General features: G+C 40.7%; 1 protein-coding gene across 1 annotated transcript in view; it reads right to left on the reverse strand.

The window, feature by feature from the left end:
• The window catches only part of FGFR1 (fibroblast growth factor receptor 1), a 120131-nt gene that overhangs the window by 32838 nt on the left and 65162 nt on the right, over positions 1–22131 (reverse strand). Inside the window, exons 5-11 of the mRNA XM_073588839.1 lie at positions 16918–17084; positions 15721–15844; positions 10060–10250; positions 5182–5326; positions 2228–2424; positions 388–533; positions 168–289 (exon numbers count right to left, since the gene is read on the reverse strand). Coding sequence (XP_073444940.1) covers positions 168–289; positions 388–533; positions 2228–2424; positions 5182–5326; positions 10060–10250; positions 15721–15844; positions 16918–17084 — 1092 coding nt within the window. The remainder of the gene's footprint in view (positions 1–167; positions 290–387; positions 534–2227; positions 2425–5181; positions 5327–10059; positions 10251–15720; positions 15845–16917; positions 17085–22131) is intronic.

Here is a 22131-nt window from a genome sequence, read left to right on the forward strand (position 1 = left end):
CCGGCGCTGCACAAAGCCCAGCTAGCGCCGGCTTTTAACTACTGTGGGCGATCGGGAAGCGGTTAAGGACAAGCATCACAACAAACATCCCAACATTGTGAGACGGGAAGAAATTTGGTCCAAATGTGAACCAAGGAAATGGATCCAACAAAACATCTAAGACTCACATTTTAACATCTTCACTGCAACTTTGGTGACCTTGTTTGGTTTCTCCTTGTCCAAACCTATGGCATCAGCCATAACTACTTGACCAAAGCAGCCTTCTCCAAGCGGCTTTCCAAGACTCAACCTACGAGGAAGAGCAAAGTCAACCATGTGTAGATGGACAAGGTAGTTTGAAGGAGGAAAGACAGTCACAGAGATAAGAAGTTCTTAGAGTCTACTTACCTATCTCTTGCTACTTCCCATCTGGGGTCTTCTGGAAGCTCATATTCTGACACCCCAGCCAGCATTGGTGTCCCACTTGATGACAGTCGAGAAGGTCTTACCAATATAACTCCGGAGTTCATTGAAGAACTTGAGTCTGCCGATACCTGTATTGGAATGTCAAAACCAGCAGGTTATCATACGATTACGATTCTTACACATTTCATTAAGAAATTCAGTGTTCTTTAGATTACACACGAAAAAGGAACAGACTTCAGCCTAGTTTGGATAACAGTCCAAGCTCAGCCTTACAAAATGATCTTCAGAATAGAACTGGGGACTGGATGCCCTAGCTCTAAAACAAACACACAAATGGCAGCTGAGAATAAATGTGGTTAGTAGGTCAGTCAATGACATCTGGGTTAGCGGATGAGTCAGAGATAATAGTATTTACCTGGAGGTGATACAGAGGAAGTGGGAAAGTATAGGGATTGCACGAAAAAGCAGTTATTTTAAGTAACAGTCATGCAGGGAGATGTAGGCACAAAAACACACAAAGCAAGCTTAATGTATTTACAAAAGTTTACTGAATTAAAAGGGTGGCCAAGCAACACAGAAAAACAACCCTGTCCATCTGTCCCCATTAGGGCACATAGCTATTATAAAGGGAGGTCGTGGGGACTCCCTGGTTTGTGTTTACCGTCAATGCTTATTTTGGCACACCTTGGACCTGGTACAGCTAGAGGTGAAGTGATTGTCACAAATTAATGGCCCGTTTTAGAGCTACCAATATTTTTTCAAGGACAATATTATAACGCAATGTCATGTGTTCTCTCTTTTTGGCTTCATTTAGATTGGTCACAAAATAAACAATATCCCTAAAATCAAAAGTTGTCTATTTGCAGCCCATTTACTTACTGAATATAAATGTGATAAAACTAGGAGACATTATAAGAATGTCTTAGAAAGGCACAATTTTATTGTTCTCTAAAATGGGTGGTCTTGTTTAGAAAGCTAAATTTTCATATACTTTTTATTAGACACTTTTTAGCTAATAGAGGTAGACTTAATACTGTTCAAGATCCTCATACATGGACCAGAGTGAAGTTTGTTTACCAAGAACACCTCTCACTCTGGAGGACCTGACCTATACAGCAATGGCTATTCATTCATGTGAATGGGCACTGTGTTATGATTAATTTTTCCGGAAGCACTTCCCCACACATAAGAAATGATTTTTGGGACCACAGCAGGGATAAATTGATATTTTTAAAGGATACAGCTAAAAGTAAACAAATCACAAAGTGGAGATCCTTATCAGAAATCAGGAACGCCTTTACACTGAGATGTCGGTGTTGACTACCCTAGGTAAAGGATTCCAGGGGACAGATGAAGACTGAGAAGATCAGAAGATGGGACCAAACCAGGGTCATGGGTGAATCACAAAGCAAAAGGTGAGTTTATGTGTTGTAGGAAGCAGCAGTTGCGAGGATGGAGACTTTCTTGGATGAGAACCAGTATTTTAGCGATATTTAAGAGCAAACAGTGTAATTAATGAAAGGTTAATAAAGAATATCAATGAAGGATAAGTTACAATAGTCAAGGAGAGAAATGCTTATGGCCAGGACTGGTGTTTTAACAATTTCAATGGTGTGGTAAGGAAAGATGCAGAAGACATACTGTATTGAAGAGAGCATAATTCGGCAGTGAAGTTAATAAGAATGAAGTTCTAGAATTTATGGTAATAGGAAAATGAAGGACATCAGATATGAGTGATCCTGGTGCACTGCAATCCACTAGACCAGTTTCACAAGTGTGGTGTAGGTAATGCATAATAAACCCCCTATATACTTTCTGTTACCTGTCTGCGCAGCGGTATGCTCTTGGCCAGCTTGTGGACAGCCATCTGACTATGAAATTCTGTCTTCTTGGATGGATGTTTCATCTTAAGGATGATGATGGTCACCAACATGGCTGACACAATGGTGGCACCAGCACAGTAGATGATAATCTCCAGATGAAGGGAGGTCTTCATAAGTGATGGTTTATCTTCTGTAGCTGTACTCATGCGTACAAAAAGTTTGCATTTATTAAACAATTTTTTTTTAATTATAGACTATTCCAGAATGCACATACATTCGTACATTGTGTATTACTCTCTATATAACCAATAGAAGAAGCTCATTGACTGGTATATAAAATAACAAAAAGTACATGCAATGCAAATATAATCACTAAAACATTATGCAAAACAAAGGAAATTGTTTAATTATTGCATTAAAAATGTTTACAAATTTGAGAGAAATAGTTAATATATGGCTTAAGGAAATAAAGGCCATATATTCAGATTACCCATGCAAAGAGTCAGAAAAGGACGACAGAAACACAACATGAAAATTCTGTTAGCTACCAGTGTATTTTTTTCATTTATATATTAAATATTTAAACTTGTATTTAAACTTTTTTTAAATTTTAATATTTACTAAAGAATTGTATCATATTGTGGAAAATGAAATAAAGAAAAAATGTAATAAAAAGTTAAGAAAAAAAAAAACACACTGGAGCTCTCAACACAACACATGCATTTCATTGAAGCCAAAAAGGATCCAATTTTAGGGCCAAAGTTAATCAGTTTAGATCTATAAATTTCATTGCAATCCCCCAATTGAGAGTTAAGTAGAAGAATACAGGTCACATGGGCTAGCTAAATATTCCACTTAGCCATGTGTAAAGTCAAGAACTATAAAATACGAAGTCCCAGTCTGAAGCAAATTTTATACGGACCGGCCTGAGAATGCAGGGTGGGGTAAAGGATTTAACAATGCATTAAAACGGTGCAGAAGGGCATGGCCGATTTGTCACTTTTTACAAAACCCTTTTTATTAAACATAGAGAGCATTGATTAAGGTGGGGCCGGGTGCTTGGTTGTTAGAACTTTGAATTGCTTTTAAAATGTGTGGATAAAAAAAAGTTGACAAGACTTTTTATACGCTAGTCTAAGATAAAGCTGGCAACACACAGACTTATGTTGGACCAAGCCGCCAACGACTGGTTCGGCCGACAGTGATGAATATGGGGGCGCCAGCCAAATGAAGGTTGGGAGTGATATCGATCAGGCATGTCTGAAATCAGACTACTAATCACATTGTTCTCCGGTAAATTGCCGTCCAATGTGTCAGTCGGTGGCTTTCTGATAGACAACACTGAGCGCCCGGCCAAACGAGCGCTTCTGTGTATGGAAGAGTCGACTGAGATGGCTGTCAGCCAAACAATCTTTCGGCTGACAGCCATCTAATGTGTATGGCCGGCTTAAGTCCCTGGAAAGGTCCTCAAAATTAGATCAGTCCGACACCCAACATTCTCACTGATCAGTCATTTTTAGCTCCGGTAGCGACATTATGCAAACCGTAAAAGAAGCGCCAATTGAAATGAATATGAGCAGCTCTCAACAGCGTCCACTACTCAGAGTATGGAGCCATGTCATCCTGGCTCCATTCACTGGTTACATCCCATTGCTACTGGAGATGAAAATAGCTGATCAGTGTGGGTGATGGATGTTGTATCCCCACCATTCTCATACTGATGACCTTGCAGAAGAATAGATCATTAAAATCATAACCTCCAAGAACCCTTTTAAATGGGGTTGTAAGGGATTAGAAAAAACTTGACCGATTTGTTTGGAGTCTTGGAATTGTAGCTCAGCCCAACCTTAGACAACCAATAGACAGGTATTGCCTAGTTAAGAAAACCTAAATTTCAAAAGAACCTATTCGAGAATTCAGAGCCAATGGAATGGAATGGTTCCATTGAGGATTCTATCTATTGGAAGAGTATGGTTTCAAAGAGCATCTCTCACTCTGGAAGATGAAACATCTGCTCATTACATGACAGCTCATTAATTTCACTGGGTGTAGTGCCCCATTTCACCTGCGGTGGTGCTGCAGGAAAAATGAAGACTTGCGGCTAGATTACAGTTAGTTGCTAAAGTTCCACCCACAGAACACTGTGGAATCCGCTAATCACAGAGGGACTGATCTAACAAATAAACAAATTATCTAAAATGTGGACAACTGTTTTAAGCTAGGTTGGTATGGCATTCAGAATGTACAGCAGTCGCTCAGTGAATTTTGTTGTAATTATATTGATCCAAGTTTGTGTTCACTTTTTTTTTTTTTTTTTTACTTCTAATTTATTTAGGTTAAGAATTAAACTGTCAAAATTGGAGTAGATGTTAATAAAAACTGTGGCTGTAGGCAACATCGGGGCTTTCAGCTGATATTAAAAAGGGAATTAAAACCTACGCTTGTATACAGCTTGGCTGACTCAAAAAGGCATAATTATTCCCCTTGAAATTGCTAACACGCTATGTAATACAGAATGCTACGATTTATGGAACGATCACTAAAACTTTAATACATTTATTTTCCTATGGGTAATGTTTGCTTATTTGCACAACTCCATCATTGCCTGCCTACATATTTTTTTTTTTTGCTTTAAAAGTTAAGAGGTTGACCAAGATTAGAGAAACCTTGACTACTTTCTTACAGAAAGACCAGTTCTTCTGCCTATCGTGTATCTGGTATTCCAGCTCAGCTCCACTGAAATGAATAGGGCAAGCTGTAGCACCACACACATCCTGTGGGCAGCTATGGCGCTAAAGTAACCAAATATGTTTTTTCTTATCCAGGACAATCTTTAAATTGAGAAAAAAAACCCAGTCAAGGTATAAAATTTGGGTACAGCAACCTAAAGGTGGATTCTTTTGGGTCTGAAATGCATGCCACATTTAAGACGACAGAAGAGAACCTTATATACCTTCAAGAACGGTCAACCATGCAGAATGATAAGAGTGCCCAATGGAATTAGCAGCCAAGCAGGTATACTGGCCAGCATCCTCAAAAGTAACATTCGTCAGGTGGAGAACCTCCATTTCCTTGTCGGTGGTGTTGACTCCTGCAGTCTATAGAGAACAGCATCGAAAAAAAAGGGGGGAGGAAATAGACAAGCGAAATGCCATGAGAACTAGAAGAGATGTGGGCAGGTACCGTCCTGAAACCATGCAAGGTGCCATGGACAGGAAGAGAAACCACTGGAAGAAATTTGTTAGAAGATTTGAAGAATACTTCTCCCTTAAGCCTGACCTAAAGAGAAGCTACTTTAGTTGAACCCATCACCAAAATCGAGACCTCCTGCCCACTTGAAACATGCTAAAGATTGACAACATGGAAAAATTAGACCTGAGTGCGACAGCCTTGTTTGTTTCCATAAGAAAGGCAGGGAATAGAAAGGAGATCAATAGAAGGAAAAAAAGGCAAAATATTAGATCTACTGTAATTAAAACTACTAATTTTCTGAGAAGTTGGTTGATGACTAATATGGACAGTCATTTTATCCCTCAAAGCTATGTAGGTATTCTCATCATGATTTTTAAGACTTCCCAAATATGTAAAAATATGGAAATTTGCAGGGGACATAGCCATGGTGAGTAGTTTGACTATGGCCTTAAGGCCTAAGAGAGCTCAAAGGCCCTCTGCCAGATTAAACAACTATAATTAATGTCCCATAGATGGGAGCCCTTCCAAAACACATTTTGTGTTAGGGCTAGAGATTACATGCCTAATATGATTGGGTATGATCGCCAATTTGAGAGTTACAAAAGCTTTTCAGAGATGGATATAGCAAATTAAAAAAATCAACACATGTGCAGAATGACTCTTGGATGGCTAAATATTGGGAATTCTTCAGTTTCAGTGGATATTCTCTTTAAGGTTAAGACTTGTATGTAGTAGATAATTTACAATTATGTACATAAATCAAAAGGACATGACTTTGTTATGAATCTCCAGCTCTACAGCAAAGAATCAGATTGCACTACTTCCTGTTACAACCATTTTGGAACACTTTCAGCAATCAATATGACGAAGACCAGCTCCAAGAGCCAAGAAGAGCAGCCAAGCAATCTGAAGTTCTAAACAGTTCAGCTGGAATAGAGAAGATTTTCCACTCTTGATAGACAAAATCATCTATAACCTCCAGATGGATGGTTACTATGTGATATAATTTATGGATTCTATCAGTAATGGGAAACAATAATTTAGGAAAGATTAGGAAGAATGTCAATCCAGGGCAATGGTCTTCAACCTTTAGTTATCAAGTAACGCTGGGAGTCTCCCACTAGCTGGAGACCACTGATCTGGTCAATGAAGAATAAAGGACAACTGTTATAAAATTAGTCAGGGAAAGAGCAGAAGAACGAAAGAAAGGGCATCAGAAACTAAACTAGGCCGCACACACAAGTAATTTTCCATGGAAGTAAAGCAGACAAAAAAGGGAGAAATACAATTTGCCCGCCAAGAGTTTTGCAGAGCAAATGTTCCAACGTTCTAAATTTCACTTGAGTTTTCTGGTCTCAGGAGGTGCCATCGATTTTTTTTTTACCTTGTATCTCGGGTCTGGTGACGGTAAGCCACGCAGACTGATTGGCCTCACCAATATAATTGGACACTTTACATATGTATTCCCCACTTTCTGCATCTGTCACATTGTATAAGGTCAAAACTTCTGCGTCTGAGCTATAAATCCCAGAGTGCTGAAATAAACCGATAACATGAGTGGGGTCAACAGAGCAACATCATCACTAATTATACGTCATATCACCTCATAACCATTGATACGGCCCTCACCTATCCTAGGTCTGCCCCAGATCATCCTGGATCTTCTGGAACAGACTAGGATGTTCTATCAATGGCGTGCTTGCGTGTTTTGTGCACTGTGAGATTGCATATTGCCTAGTCAGTGCCAGGAGATATGGACCATAAACCTATTAAAAGCAAAATGTGGACCAAACAGGCGGCGCGACTGCAGGACACCTGAAGGGCAGACTTAGGTCAGGTGAGCATAATCTTTTATTAGGTTTTTAACCTTTTCCTTGCCCTCAAATGCATCTAACAAAATGGAGGCCAGCAGGCTGCGATTCTGCCTCATTTATGAGAAATGAATCCTAAAGATGTGTGATTCTGGCAAATTTAAAACTATTGGGAAAGTACGAACAAATTTGATTGGTTTCAAATCATTTAAATGCTACACACAACCGATGGATAGATATGAGACTATTTCTGGAAAAGAGCAGCCTGTGACGACCAAGTGACTACCATTGGACAGTACAGCCATCAGTAACATTCATCGAATTGTGGTAGTTATGGGCATCACGGTATCCACAGGATAGAAGAATTGTCCCTGAATCAACCAGGAGGCTCTAGTAATGCTAAGCAACCTCTTAATGTTACTCTTTTTAAGACAAAGCCGACTTCTTACCATCGACAGTCAAGATAGAGATATACAGTGCCTACAAGTAGTATTCAACCCCCTGCAGATTTAGCAGGTTTGATAAGATACAAATAAGTTAGAGCCTTCAAACTTCACACAAGAGCAGGATTTATTAACAGATGCATAAATCTTACAAACCAAAAAGTTATGTTGCTCAGTTAAATTTTAATAAATTTTAAGCATAAAAGTGTGGGTCAATTATTATTCAACCCCTAGGTTTAATATTTTGTGGAACAACCCTTGTTTGCAATTACAGCTAATAATCGTCTTTTATAAGACCTGATCAGGCCGGCACAGGTCTCTGGAGTTATCTTGGCCCACTCCTCCATGCAGATCTTCTCCAAGTTCTCTAGGTTCTTTGGGTGTCTCATGTGGACTTTAATCTTGAGCTCCTTCCACAAGTTTTCAATTGGGTTAAGGTCAGGAGACTGACTAGGCCACTCCAACACCTTGATTTTTTGCCTCTTGAACCAGGCCTTGGTTTTCTTGGCTGTGTGCTTTGGGTCGTTGTCTTGTTGGAAGATGAAATGACGACCCATCTTAAGATCCTTGATGGAGGAGCGGAGGTTCTTGGCCAAAATCTCCAGGTAGGCCGTGCTATCCATCTTCCCATGGATGAGGACCAGATGGCCAGGCCCCTTGGCTGAGAAACAGCCCCACAGCATGATGCTGCCACCACCATGCTTGACTGTAGGGATGGTATTCTTGGGGTCGTATGCAGTGCCATCCAGTCTCCAAACGTCACGTGTGTGGTTGGCACCAAAGATCTCGATCTTGGTCTCATCAGACCAGAGAACCTTGAACCAGTCTGTCTCAGAGTCCTCCAAGTGATCATGAGCAAACTGTAGACGAGCCTTGACATGACGCTTTGAAAGTAAAGGTACCTTACGGGCTCGTCTGGAACGGAGACCATTGCGGTGGAGTACGTTACTTATGGTATTGACTGAAACCAATGTCCCCACTGCCATGAGATCTTCCCGGAGCTCCTTCCTTGTTGTCCTTGGGTTAGCCTTGACTCTTCGGACAAGCCTGGCCTCGGCACGGGAGGAAACTTTCAAAGGCTGTCCAGGCCGTGGAAGGCTAACAGTAGTTCCATAAGCCTTCCACTTCCGGATGATGCTCCCAACAGTGGAGACAGGTAGGCCCAACTCCTTGGAAAGGGTTTTGTACCCCTTGCCAGCCTTGTGACCCTCCACGATCTTGTCTCTGATGGCCTTGGAATGCTCCTTTGTCTTTCCCATGTTGACCATTTATGAGTGCTGTTCACAAGTTTGGGGAGGGTCTTAAATAGTTAGAAAAGGCTGGAAAAAGAGATAATTAATCCAAACATGTGAAGCTCATTGTTCTTTGTGCCTGAAATACTTCTTAATACTTTAGGGGAACCAAACAGAATTCTGGTGGTTTGAGGGGTCGAATAATAAATGACCCTCTGAATAAACTTTTCACAATTAAAAAAAAAATTTAACAAAGAAATAACATTCTTTTTTGCTGCAGTGCATTTCACACTTCCAGGCTGATCTACAGTCCAAATGTCACAATGCCAAGTTAATTCCGAATGTGTAAACCTGCTAAATCTGCAGGGGGTTGAATACTACTTGTAGGCACTGTATATCTTACCCAAAGCAACCAGATTTCATTGTCACCTTAGAAACCATGAAAGCCTAGTAGCGTATTAGTTTGTATTGACTCAAACATTTTTAGGTCTCCACCGTTTCTAGGTCTTATAAAAACAACACACACTTGGGTTAATTTAATTTACCCAACATTCACAGTCCGAGTAAGGATCGCCCGAGAGGGCTTCATCCAACTAGACCATACTGAAACATTGAATGATGGGTGTGCGAAACCAACATAAAAGTCCACCCCGCAATCAGGCACCATCACTGGAGGCTCCACTCGCTTACATGCTAGATAGGGTTGGTCCTACCAGACCGTTTAGAGACGGAGGGAGCAGAATAAAGTCCAGTTGAGTTTCATCATGGATTGCAGACCATATAGGGACAGTTAAGCTTGTGAAAGGTTCCTAATCTGGTTCTTTGTTTAGACTAGGATCTTCCAGTTAATTGTAAACCATGTTCGGCACAGGAAAAGATTTTATAAATCACAAAATATAAAATGACACAAGGAAGTACGAGTAGTGCTGTTCATAATGTGGAGGGGATGAGAAATCTGCATCACAAAGTCGGCGTGTTGTTAGGATATGCTCATGGATGGATCTATATTTAGCAATGCCTTAGTTAATAAATAATACATATCCTCGTTCGACACACTTGATGCATGTAGCTGACTGCTTGACACCTCAACCTCTTCATCTTTAGAAATCACACCACCAATGACACATTTAACATGTTATTTGCCTTTGCATACCTTGAGAATTTCCACATAAGGCAAACTGTCAGTTCCTATTTTACTCCCATTGATTTCAAGGTGCCTGAGCCATTGGATGTGAGGCTGAGGGTCACTGTAGACTTTGCAATGAAACTCAACGTTACTTCCTACAGTGACCGTCTTATTTGCTGGCAGACCAGCCTGGAGGATTGGCCGATGTGGAGAACGTTCTGAGGAAAAAAAAAAAGAATTTCACTTAGGCCTCATTCAGACATAGATATAAATTTTCTCACACGTATAAACCTGAACCATTGTTCAGCAGTGTTCTAGATCAAATTTTCATCAGTATTTAGTTACTTCGCTAGTTTTTACCATCAGTGTTTAAAGTGAACCTGTCATGCCTCAAAACGCAATTAAGATACAAATATGGGGTCAATCTGCAGGTTAATAGTGTTCTAAAGCCATGCAGCCACCACACTGGGAGCCTGGATACTGGAGGGAAATTAAGTTTATTCCTGGTGGCAGCCTCCAGCCTTCAGTTGTAAAGGCGTGACTTCAGTCAACGATCAGTACATCGTAAGCAGCAGCTTTAACCACTCCCCAGCACAGACTGACTGACAGCCAACTCAACAGTGTATCATAACAGAGCCAGCTGTCCGTCAGTTCCAGGACGTGGTTACAGCCACCGCTCACTATGTACTGAGTGGTGACTAATGCTGCGCCTCTATGACTGAAAGCCGGAGGATGCCGGGAAGAAAAAACTTGATCTCTCCCTCCCCAGCACGGACTGACTGACAGCCAACTCAACAGTGTATCATACCAGAGCCAGCTGTCAGTCAGTTCCAGGACGTGGTTACAGCCACCGCTCACTATGCACTGAGTGGTGACTAATGCTGCGCCTCTATGACTGAAAGCTGGAGGATGCCGGGAAGAAAAAAACTTGATTTCTCCCTGGTAGCCAGGCCATCAGGGCGGCTGCAGAGGTGCTTTAGAAAGCAATTAACCTACAGATTAACCTCAATTCTGCAGATTAATTGCGTTTTGTTTTTTTTTTACACAAAAAAAAAAAAAAAAACACACAAAACCTGCAAAGCTTCCACTACAATATTAACCATGGACAGCACATGGATGGCACATGGTTGCCATCTGTGTGCGATCAGTGATTTTCCGGACTCAATTGAATGAGCAATTTTGGTGACTGTGATCAAAATAGTACATGTAATTTTTTTTACAGACCAAAAAGACTAGAATAGGTACAAGTTCTGTGAAAGACAAAGAGCATGTACGCGATTCATGGATCTACGTTTGCGATTTTTTTTTCCCATCATGTTAAAAAAAACCCAAAACAAACCCCAATACAGTGGATTAAATGAGAATTTCAGATTAGCAGCAAGATAAATTCTGAACAGGTATAGTAGTAGTAAAAAAAAATAAAAAAAAAAATATAATAATAATAATAATAATAATAATAATAATAATAATAATAATAATAATAATAATAATAATAATAATATTATGACTACACAAGGAGGCAGGAGACCCAAAAAGTCATTATGGTGCCACATGATTAATAATAATAAAAAAATTGAAAAAAAAATTTGCCGGGAAAAAAGAGAAAAGGAAATGTTTTCTAGAGGCGAACTGTAATTTATTCTGGCCTTTAGACATGCGTAATTAAACTATCTACAAGACATGGAAGGTAAAAGAAAAAAAAAAAAAAAAAAAAAAAAAGCTGACAGTCCAAATAAACACTGCACCTCAAGTAGGCCTCACATTGCCCCCTGAACAGGAAATACCTGAAATTTAATACAATCTGTGAGGTGGAAATGGAGGGAAGCCGGAGAAAAACTAAAATATGTCAGATAATTATAGGCGGATGTTGAATGAAGGAAATATTTGTGAGGAGAATTGGCTACTTATTGGAGGAAATGGAGGATAATTTCATGATTTGTCAGTTCTAGGCCAGAAAAACAACCAAGTCCCCCCCCCTTCTCATTGAAAAGGCCCGAGTACTATCATAACATGCACAAATTCCTGATTTCTTTCCATTCACGTCTCAAATAACACAGCTGTTTGTGAAATTTTTGTTGTGATTTTTTTTTTTTTTTTTTTATCTGGAGCGTATCATAGAAGACATCTGTGTGGGGGAATTAGAAAAATGTCCAACTCAGACTTATTACATATTGTTCAGCCATGATATAACGTGGTGGAATCACCAAATTACCTCAGTTCCACGACACATGTAATCAGCATTGTGTAGTGTAACGCCAGGTATTTATTATCTGACGGACTTAGGCCTGAAAGCTTTTACCACTTCAGAATTTATGCATAATAGTAATACCGGCGGGATAATAGATTAGCCGCAGCGACCTTCACAACAGTCTATCTGCACAGCAAAGCCAAGATTACATTGGCTATAGGTCACGAGGAGCCATTTCACGGCCTTGAAGACTCCTATGTAGTTATAGTTACAGCCTTCGGCCTCTTTTACCAATACTTTATCTTGGCATTTTTTCATGCTTTTTCCCCCCCGACTTCCTACCTTTTCCATACCCCATAGAAATCAAAGACCGATTATGGAAATTTATTTATTTTTTGTGGGATTCCTTTTTTTTGCTGTTTTTTCCCCACCTGATTTGTATCGGTTTTCCGGCCTTTTTAAAAATCTTTTATTACTTCTCTTATTTGTGCACAAATATCGGCACATTCAGCAATTTCCAGATGTTTTCACCCAATTTATCATTTGCGACTTGTCATACTTGCATATTATTGCGTGTGCGAGTGTGCATGCGCGGGCATGTGTGTGTATGTGGGCACGTATATGTATGTGATCTTTTGGTGAGTTTCTGCACATATTTAAATTAGGTTACCAGCTTTATTTTATTATTGTACTTTTTCTATGCAGTTTAACATGATTTTTTATCATATTTTTGATGCTGCATTTTTTTGGCTCTTTTTTGTCTGTCATGTTTTAAATGAAGCTGCTTTGTTTTTTATACTTCCTGGTATTTGGCACTGACAAAACTTTACTGTCATCCACACATGACTGGATCAAAATTTTATGAAAGCCAAATACCAGAAGAATATATTTGATAACCACCATCATAGACCGTTGCAGAATTTCCCTACGACTGCAGCTTGGAGGGCAAGGTTAAGGCCAGGATCACACATGTGAGAAACTCGGACGAGTCTCACATGTTAATACCCGGCACTGCTGCCGGCACTCGGACCGGAGTGTGCGGCTGCATTTATTTCTATGCAGCCGCACGCTCCGCTCCCCACTGCCGGCGTCAGTGCCGGGTATTAACATGCGAGACTCGTTCGAGTTTCTCGCATGTGTGATCCCAGCCTAACACAAACTTCAGCTTTGGCCTAGTGGAGGAGTGTTTTGGAACACCAAAAAAAGCCGATTGCAGATTGTGGTCCCACTGGTGCTTGGAAATGTGTCTGCATTTTACCTTTAAGTGACTTTTGTAATCTAAAGGCAGCCGCAATGATTTAATTATAAGGCCTCTTTCAGATGTTCGTTTTTCTCACATAGGAGAAAAAGGAACCGATTATTTTGATCTGAGTATGGTCCGAGCGTCCTCTGTTTTTCTCATACTGAAAAATTAAAAAAACAAAAAAGTTTCTCCCCTTGTCTTTTCTGACAGTCTGTGAAAATTGGACCACTATCAGATGTCATCCGAGTGCGGTCCGATTTTGTCATGGACTCCTTGACTTGCATTGCAGATTTTGATTTGACCCTTGGATCAAAATCGGACACATATCCATGATTTTTCATGGACCAAGAGGTCTGGGGAAAATCGCGGACATTTGAATGACTCCACAGGCTATCACAGATACGAGTGCTGTCTGTGAAAAACTCTGATCGCACTCATATGTGAAAAACGGACATCTGAATGAGGCCTAATCCTATTGGGAACTTTTATAAAGATTTGCTGCAGATCTGCGACAAAATTTACAGCAAAAAATTTGGATATAAGAGCATACTAGTACTTTTGGAGGAGCTTGGAATTGGACAAGTTTTCAATCCATCTAATTCTACAGTGTTTTAGAGGTGTCTGGCCACTTATCTGGTTTCATCCCTAGAATATATATGCTTTGGGGATATATACAAGAGTCGATGAGCTATATGATGTCTATGGCCAGGTTTACAGGAACTTATAGTCGCAAAATGTTTCCTCTATACAGAATATCATGGCAGTAAGAAGGAGGCATATTACAGATTCCCACCAAGTGTCAGACCTTCAGAAAATTGTTCTCTTCTACGAAGTCTATAAAGCAAGACCTTCAAGTCAAAAGAAGACTATAGATCACGAATCCCCAACATGCAATGGGGCAGACAGCTGCCAAAGATTTTGAGTTCAAGACCAACCGGAGAACAATGGCAATGGTAACACAAGTGGTCTGGGAACAGCTGATGAACTGCTGCCAATGTAAACTTTGTGGATGTGGCAGTAAAAAATAAAGAACTGGGAAGAAGTTGGCAGCATAAACGAAGTAAAGGAAAATTTGTACGGTATGTACACAAAAAGAAAACCGCAAATTCAGCAAAATTAACTTATTTCTGTATAAAGAAAAAGGATAAAAAAAAAAGAATTTCACGTGAACAGAAGGGAAAAAAAATTGTGAGTGGCGCTAAACTAAAATGAGATCTCATGATTAAAAAAAAAAACAAAAAAAAAAAACAAGAATTCAGTTAAAGGGAATCTGTCACCTATTTTTTTGCATATACGAAATATACGATCGACCAAACCGCTGCATGACCAGCTCTACCCTCGCCTACTGTATTATCACCCATCCCTAGAAGATTGTGAGCCCTCCTGTTCCAGTTATGACTTGTATTGTTTAAGATTATTGTACTTGTTTTTATGTATACCGCTCCTCACATGTAAAGCGCCATGGAATAAATGGCGCTATAACAATAAATAAATAAATAATAATAATAATAATAATAATAATAATAATAATATTATTATAAGATGCGGCCACCGCCATCAGGGGCTTATCTACAGCATTCTGTAATGCTGCAGATAAGCCCCCGACGTAACCTGAAAGATAAGAAAAACACGTTATATTATACTCACCCATGGGCGGTCCAGTCCGGGTCCGATGTGCGTCGCGGTTGGGTTCCAGCGCCTCCCATCTTCTAGCGATGACGTCCCTGCAGGCGTACTGCTCTGCCCTGTTGAGGGCAGAGCAAAGTACTGCAGTGCGCAGGTGCTGGATCTCTCTAACCTTCCCGAGACAGAGGAGGCGCTGGACCCGGACCGTGACACCCATCGGACCCGGACCGGACCGCCCCTGGGTGAGTATAATATAACTAATTTTTCTTATCTTTCAGGTTACATCGGGGGGTTATCTACAGCATTACAGAATGCTGTAGATAAGCCCCGATGGCGGTGGCCACATCTTATATACGAAAAAATAGGTGACAGATTCCCTTTAACTTATTGAACCATCTTCTGAAGTAGCATGTGGTATACGAATGCCAATCAACCAATAAAAAAGTTCTTACATTTTTGGCAATCCCCCCAAAATCCCACAATAAGAAATAGAAGAAACAACAACTTTGGGTGGTGGGCAACATTCGTAGACCCTAGTGATCATGATTATGGGCAGTCAGTTAGATTTTTGTTTTATTTGGCGGAATGCAGAAAAGAGGAGCCCTGGTTGTAGAGATGTTTGGGTTCTTACCGACTACATCAAGCTGGTACGTGTGGTTGATGCTGCCATACTTGTTCTCAACAATACATGTGTAATTTCCTTTATCAGATGGGACCACTGAATCCATAATAAGACTCCAAGATTGAGAACGGACCTGGAAGTGAGCAGAGTGTGGAGTTACTTTAGGTCGACTGCTTATAAAAACCGATAAACAAATTGATCTTTATAACACTCAGGAGGCTGGATTCCTCAAGCCCTCTTTGCCAGAATTCTGAGAATTCTGGCATAAAGCCGTTTGAAATGTCACAAAATTTTTGCCAAACTGGTAGTTGGGCAAAAGTGTCACAATTTTTTGTTGTTATTTTTCCAACTTTTTAAAAAAGTGTGCATAGCTTTGTGGAAAAATGAGGGAGGGTTTCGAACAAATGAAGCATGAATTTATTCCACAAAAGTGGCAGAAATTAAGGCTAAAGTACGTCAGTCAGGGACTGGCGTACAAGTTTTGCGGTGGTACATGGCAGCTGAAAAACGTTCCAATTTCATTAATATTTGCACACTTCTTAATGAATTTCATGAATCTTTTTCCATCGCACACATCAAAGATTGGAGTGGAAAACATTAGTCTTGATGAATCGGAAACATGGTGTTCGTTCTGGCACTATGCACGGTTCAGTATTTTGTAGCCCAGTGCTAAATTATGCCCCATAGATAAGTCAGCGAGAGGGAACAATATGATAATTAAGTTAAAACATTTGAGATATCTTAATGTGAGCATCATATCAACTGGCCTATTCACTACATGTACTAAACAGTAATGAAGGAACTCGTAGATCATCTACTTGACCGGATCTACAAGATGACCATCTGCAAAAAGAAGAACACGAGCAATAGGTCGGAGAACAATGTCACCACCATCACTTTCTCCTTTCCATCTATTTGTTAATTACCCTCAGTTTGTCGAACCATCTAACGAGCTCAGTAATCAGCAGGGGGAGAGATTAATGAGCGTCGGCTTCTAAACCAGCTCAGACATCATGTACAGCATGCTGGGCGGGAAGAAAAAAAAAATAAAGTCCCACTTCAAAGCCCAGCCTGGCATGCTAGGTGATCTCATGCTCTGGCAGCAACCCAGTTAAAGTGGAACATCACCGATGTTTACACGCATACCCCACAAGTCACTATATAATGAATAGAAGAGTCAATGTTTAAGCCTAGGTTTGTTTGTACCTTATATCCACCAATGCGATGATCCGGTTTAAACTCTTTGCCATTCTTCAGCCAACGTAGTGTAGGCATTGGTGTGCCCCCTGCTGGACACCTGAATCTTATGGTCTTGGCTGCTGGAACAGCATGAAGCTTCTTCTCCATTTTCTCTGGGTTTGCCCAAAAAGGTCCTGTAGTTAATGAAAAGGAAAAATAAAAATCAGGTGTACTAGTTGGTATTGGAAACAGCAATAATCTTGAAAACTGAATAACCATTTTGATGATAATCATATGGCTGAAAATAATTTTGTAATTTCTATTCCTGTGCCTACAATTGATCAAACGGCTTAGGCCTGTTTCACACTTCCGTTTTTGACCATCAGTCAAAATCCACCGTTTTGCAAAAAAGAAACAGATCCGCCATTTTTTTGGCGGATCCGTTTTTTTCCACTTTGATTTGCATTAACGGTGGATCTTGACGGATGGCCATCCGTTGGATCCGTTTTTTTGCGGATCCGTCAATTTTTTTGCATCCGCCAACATGCCTGGACGGACCATGCAACTTTTTTTTGCTGCAGGATCCGCATTTTATAGTGCGCATGCCTGGAGGAATGAAGTCTTCCGGAAATTTAACCCTGAAATCATTTCTGGCGGACAGAAAAAATTCTCTCTCTCTCTGGACTGCGGTTCCTTTAACATTCTTCATTCATCGGATCCGTCAAAAAACGGTCCGGTGGCATCCGTTCACATCAGTTAGCAACGGATCCGCTTTGCGCCATTTTGGCGGATTTTAACTGACACAAAAAACTGAAGTGTGAAACAGGCCTTAGTGAAACACAACACCAAAATTTACCCATAAATCAGTCAAGGATTGGAGTTCACCAGGGCTCCTAGAATTGTGTAAAAAAGTGCCGTATATAAGGTTTATTTATCAGAATACAAATTATAGGCACCGAACAAGCAGGGGCTGCAGTTAGAGTTAAGCTTAGAAGCTTGCAGCATTTTGCATACAACTTCGAATGATCATAGAATATAATGTAGCCTAACTGTTAAGTAATTTTGTACAATTTTGTAAGTGCAATATATTTATGTATGGACTTAAATATGGTGCTCGAAAGTTCTAAAAGAAAGGCTACTGGCAAAACTAAGTGTAGAACCTTAGGGGGCAGTATAAAACTTCTCTAGCATTCTTTTGTTATGCCTGTCTTTCCCCAGAAGATTTGCACTAGACAAAACACAGTACATCGGCTTTGCCTAAAGGTTTTCTTTAACACCCTACCAAAAAATATAAAATAAGGTAAAATGGTTTGACAAGTTTAAAGACTTGAGAGTCATAAAAGTGTTCTACAGTTGGAAGATCTCCCAGAAATAACAGTGGACATGTGTCAAACTTGCTTCCCATCTGGCCCTAGTCCAAATGCCCCTCAGCTGTGAGTATCATAAATGACACATGGTAGGTGGACTCCATCTTCGATGGGGCCTCTACTTTCATTTCGGTCCTGACAAGTTGGCATCCCAGTAGTGAGAAGGTTAATGCTACTCTATAGCCAGGCTTTATTCAGTTTAGGATGGCATGGGGCCTAGAGGAATCCCACAGGAATTTAAGGTATGTGTTGTCTAAACGCAAATGATTACCGGAGAAGAAGAGGAGGATCATATGGCAGCCTGTCCTGATGGTTTCATCATTAGTTAAGGTTAGATGATGAAGAGAAAGGCCAGTTTTGGGAATAAAAGACAGATGGGGTGAAACTCACAGAAAAAAAAAAAAGTGAACCAGTTAATTGATGTTCTTGTTTAATAGTTTACCGGGGTCCAACTGTAGTTTGCGTAGTAAGCACTGTAGAATAGAATTTTTGGGGGTCAAATTGGCGACAATTTTTAGAGGGCTATTCGTGGAGGTCTTTTGGTTGGTCGTCAGAAATATAAAATATTGCTGCAACTGTTTTATTACATATTCTATGCACCAACAGAGAGCCTCCATCAGGGCAATACTGCCCTTACTGGTGTACAGGGCCTGGTGAACAGAAATAAAGAGGGGGCCCTGACCAAGTCTGGGTCCCACCTCTTGTGCTACTCACCAGGCCCCATGGTATAATAAAAGTATTATGTGCCGGCAAGTACTTTTTTTTTATAAAATGAAGTAAATGGGCTGGGGGTGGGTAAATGATAATGAATTAATGAGGGAGAGCAGTTGATAATGAACAGAGGGTGCAGTGGCGGAGAGAGAGAGACGGCATGACAATGAATTGGGTTGGAGGTGGGCATGTAAATATAATGAATCGGGGAAGTGGGAAATAGAGAGTTGGAAGTGATGAGGATGAAGGAGTGTGACTGGTAACGAAATGGGTGAAAGAGTACCTAATCAATTTATTGGGTGGGGAAAGTACGGTAGCTATTAATAGTTAGTGGGGGGCACAGTGGTTGATTACAATTTATATCTGGAGTGGTGGGTTGCATAATGACTAATTACAGTTAAGTCCATATACAGTGCCTACAAGTAGTATTCAACCCCCTGCAGATTTAGCAGTTTTACACATTCGGAATTAACTTGGCATTGTGACATTTGGACTGTAGATCAGCCTGGAAGTGTGAAATGCACTGCAGCAAAAAAGAATGTTATTTCTTTGTTTAATTTTTTTTTAAATTGTGAAAAGTTTATTCAGAGGGTCATTTATTATTCAACCCCTCAAACCACCAGAATTCAGTTTGGTTCCCCTAAAGTATTAAGAAGTATTTCAGGCACAAAGAACAATGAGCTTCACATGTTTGGATTAATTATCTCTTTTTCCAGCCTTTTCTGATTATTTAAGACCCTCCCCAAACTTGTGAACAGCACTCATACATGGTCAACATGGGAAAGACAAAGGAGCATTCCAAGGCCATCAGAGACAAGATTGTGGAGGGTCACAAGGCTGGCAAGGGGTACAAAACCCTTTCCAAGGAGTTGGGCCTACCTGTCTCCACTGTTGGGAGCATCATCCGGAAGTGGAAGGCTTATGGAACTACTGTTAGCCTTCCACGGCCTGGACAGCCTTTGAAAGTTTCCTCCCGTGCCAAGGCCAGGCTTGTCCGAAGAGTCAAGGCTAACCCAAGGACAACAAGGAAGGAGCTCCGGGAAGATCTCATGGCAGTGGGGACATTGGTTTCAGTCAATACCATAAGTAACGTACTCCACCGCAATGGTCTCCGTTCCAGACGAGCCCGTAAGGTACCTTTACTTTCAAAGCGTCATGTCAAGGCTCGTCTACAGTTTGCTCATGATCACTTGGAGGACTCTGAGACAGACTGGTTCAAGGTTCTCTGGTCTGATGAGACCAAGATCGAGATCTTTGGTGCCAACTACACACGTGACGTTTGGAGACTGGATGGCACTGCATACGACCCCAAGAATACCATCCCTACAGTCAAGCATGGTGGTGGCAGCATCATGCTGTGGGGCTGTTTCTCAGCCAAGGGGCCTGGCCGTCTGGTCCGCATCCATGGGAAGATGGATAGCATGGCCTAACTGGAGATTTTGGCCAAGAACCTCCGCTCCTCCATCAAGGATCTTAAGATGGGTCGTCATTTCATCTTTCAACAAGACAACGACCCAAAGCACACAGCCAAGAAAACCAAGGCCTGGTTCAAGAGGCAAAAAATCAAGGTGTTGGAGTGGCCTAGTCAGTCTCCTGACCTTAACCCAATTGAAAACTTGTGGAAGGAGCTCACAATTAAAGTCCACATGAGACACCCAAAGAACCTAGATAACTTGGAGAAGATCTGCATGGAGGAGTGGGCCAAGATAACTCCAGAGACCTGTGCCGGCCTGATCAGGTCTTATAAAAGACGATTATTAGCTGTAATTGCAAACAAGGGTTATTCCACAAAATATTAAACCTAGGGGTTGAATAATAATTGACCCACACTTGTATGTTTAAAATTTATTAAAATTTAACTGAGCAACATAACTTTTTGGTTTGTAAGATTTATGCATCTGTTAACAAATCCTGCTCTTGTGTGAAGTTTGAAGACTCTAACTTATTTGCATCTTATCAAACCTGCTAAATCTGCAGGGGGTTGAATACTACTTGTAGGCACTGTATATTTGGACAGAGACATTTTTCTTATTTTTGTTCTAGACATTACCACAATGAATTTTAAACAAAACAATTCAGATGCAGTTGAAGTTCAGACTTTCATCTTTCATTTGAGGGTATCCACATTAAAATTGGATGAAGGGTTTAGGAGTTTCAGCTCCTTAACATGTGCCACCCTGTTTTTAAAGGGACCAAAAGTAATTGGACAATTGACTCCAAGGCCATTTCATGGACAGGTGTGGGCAGTTCCTATGTCATTTTCAATTAAGCAGATAAAAGGCCTGGAGTTGATTTGAGGTGTGGTGCTTGCATTTGGAAGGTTTTGCTGTGAAGGAAACAAGCTGTCAAAGGAGCTCTCCATGCAGGTGAAACAAGCCATCCTCAAGCTGCAAAAACAGAAAAAACCCATCTGAGAAATTGCTACAACATTAGGAGTGGCAAAATCTACAGTTTGGTACATCCTGAGAAAGAAAGAAAGCACTGGTGAACTCATCAATGCAAAAAGACCTGGGCGCCCACGGAAGACAACAGTGGTGGATGATCGCAGAATAGTCTCCATGGTGAAGAGAAACCCCTTCACAACAGCCAACCAAGTGAACAACACTCTCCAGGAGGTAGGGATATCAATATCCAAATCTACCATAAATAGAAGACTGCATGAAAGTAAATACAGAGGGGTCACTGCACGGTGCAAGCCACTCATAAGCATCAAGAATCAAAAGGCTAGATTGGACTTTGCTAAAAAACATCTAAAAAAGCCAGCACAGTTCTGGAAGAACATTCTTTGGACAGATGAAACCAAGATCAACTTCTACCAGAAAGATGGAAAGAGAAAAGTATGGTGAAGGCGTGGTACAGCTCATGATCCAAAGCATACCACATCATCTGTAAAACACGGCGGAGGCAGTGTGATGGCTTGGGCATGCATGGCTGCCAGTGGCACTGGGTCACTAGTGTTTATTGATGATGTGACACAGGACAGAAGCAGCCGAATGAATTCTGAGGTATTCAGAGCCATACTGTGTGCTCAGATCCAGCCAAATGCAGCCAAACTGATTGGTCGTTGTTTCATACTACAGATGGACAATGACCCAAAACATAAAGCCAAAGCAACCCAGGAGTTTATTAAAGCAAAGAAGTGGAATATTCTTGAATGGCCAAG

This window comes from Dendrobates tinctorius, unplaced genomic scaffold (genome assembly GCF_039654945.1).
Source record: "Dendrobates tinctorius isolate UK_male_01 unplaced genomic scaffold, ASM3965494v1 ptg000104l, whole genome shotgun sequence".
NCBI classification, from domain to species: Eukaryota; Metazoa; Chordata; class Amphibia; order Anura; family Dendrobatidae; genus Dendrobates; species Dendrobates tinctorius.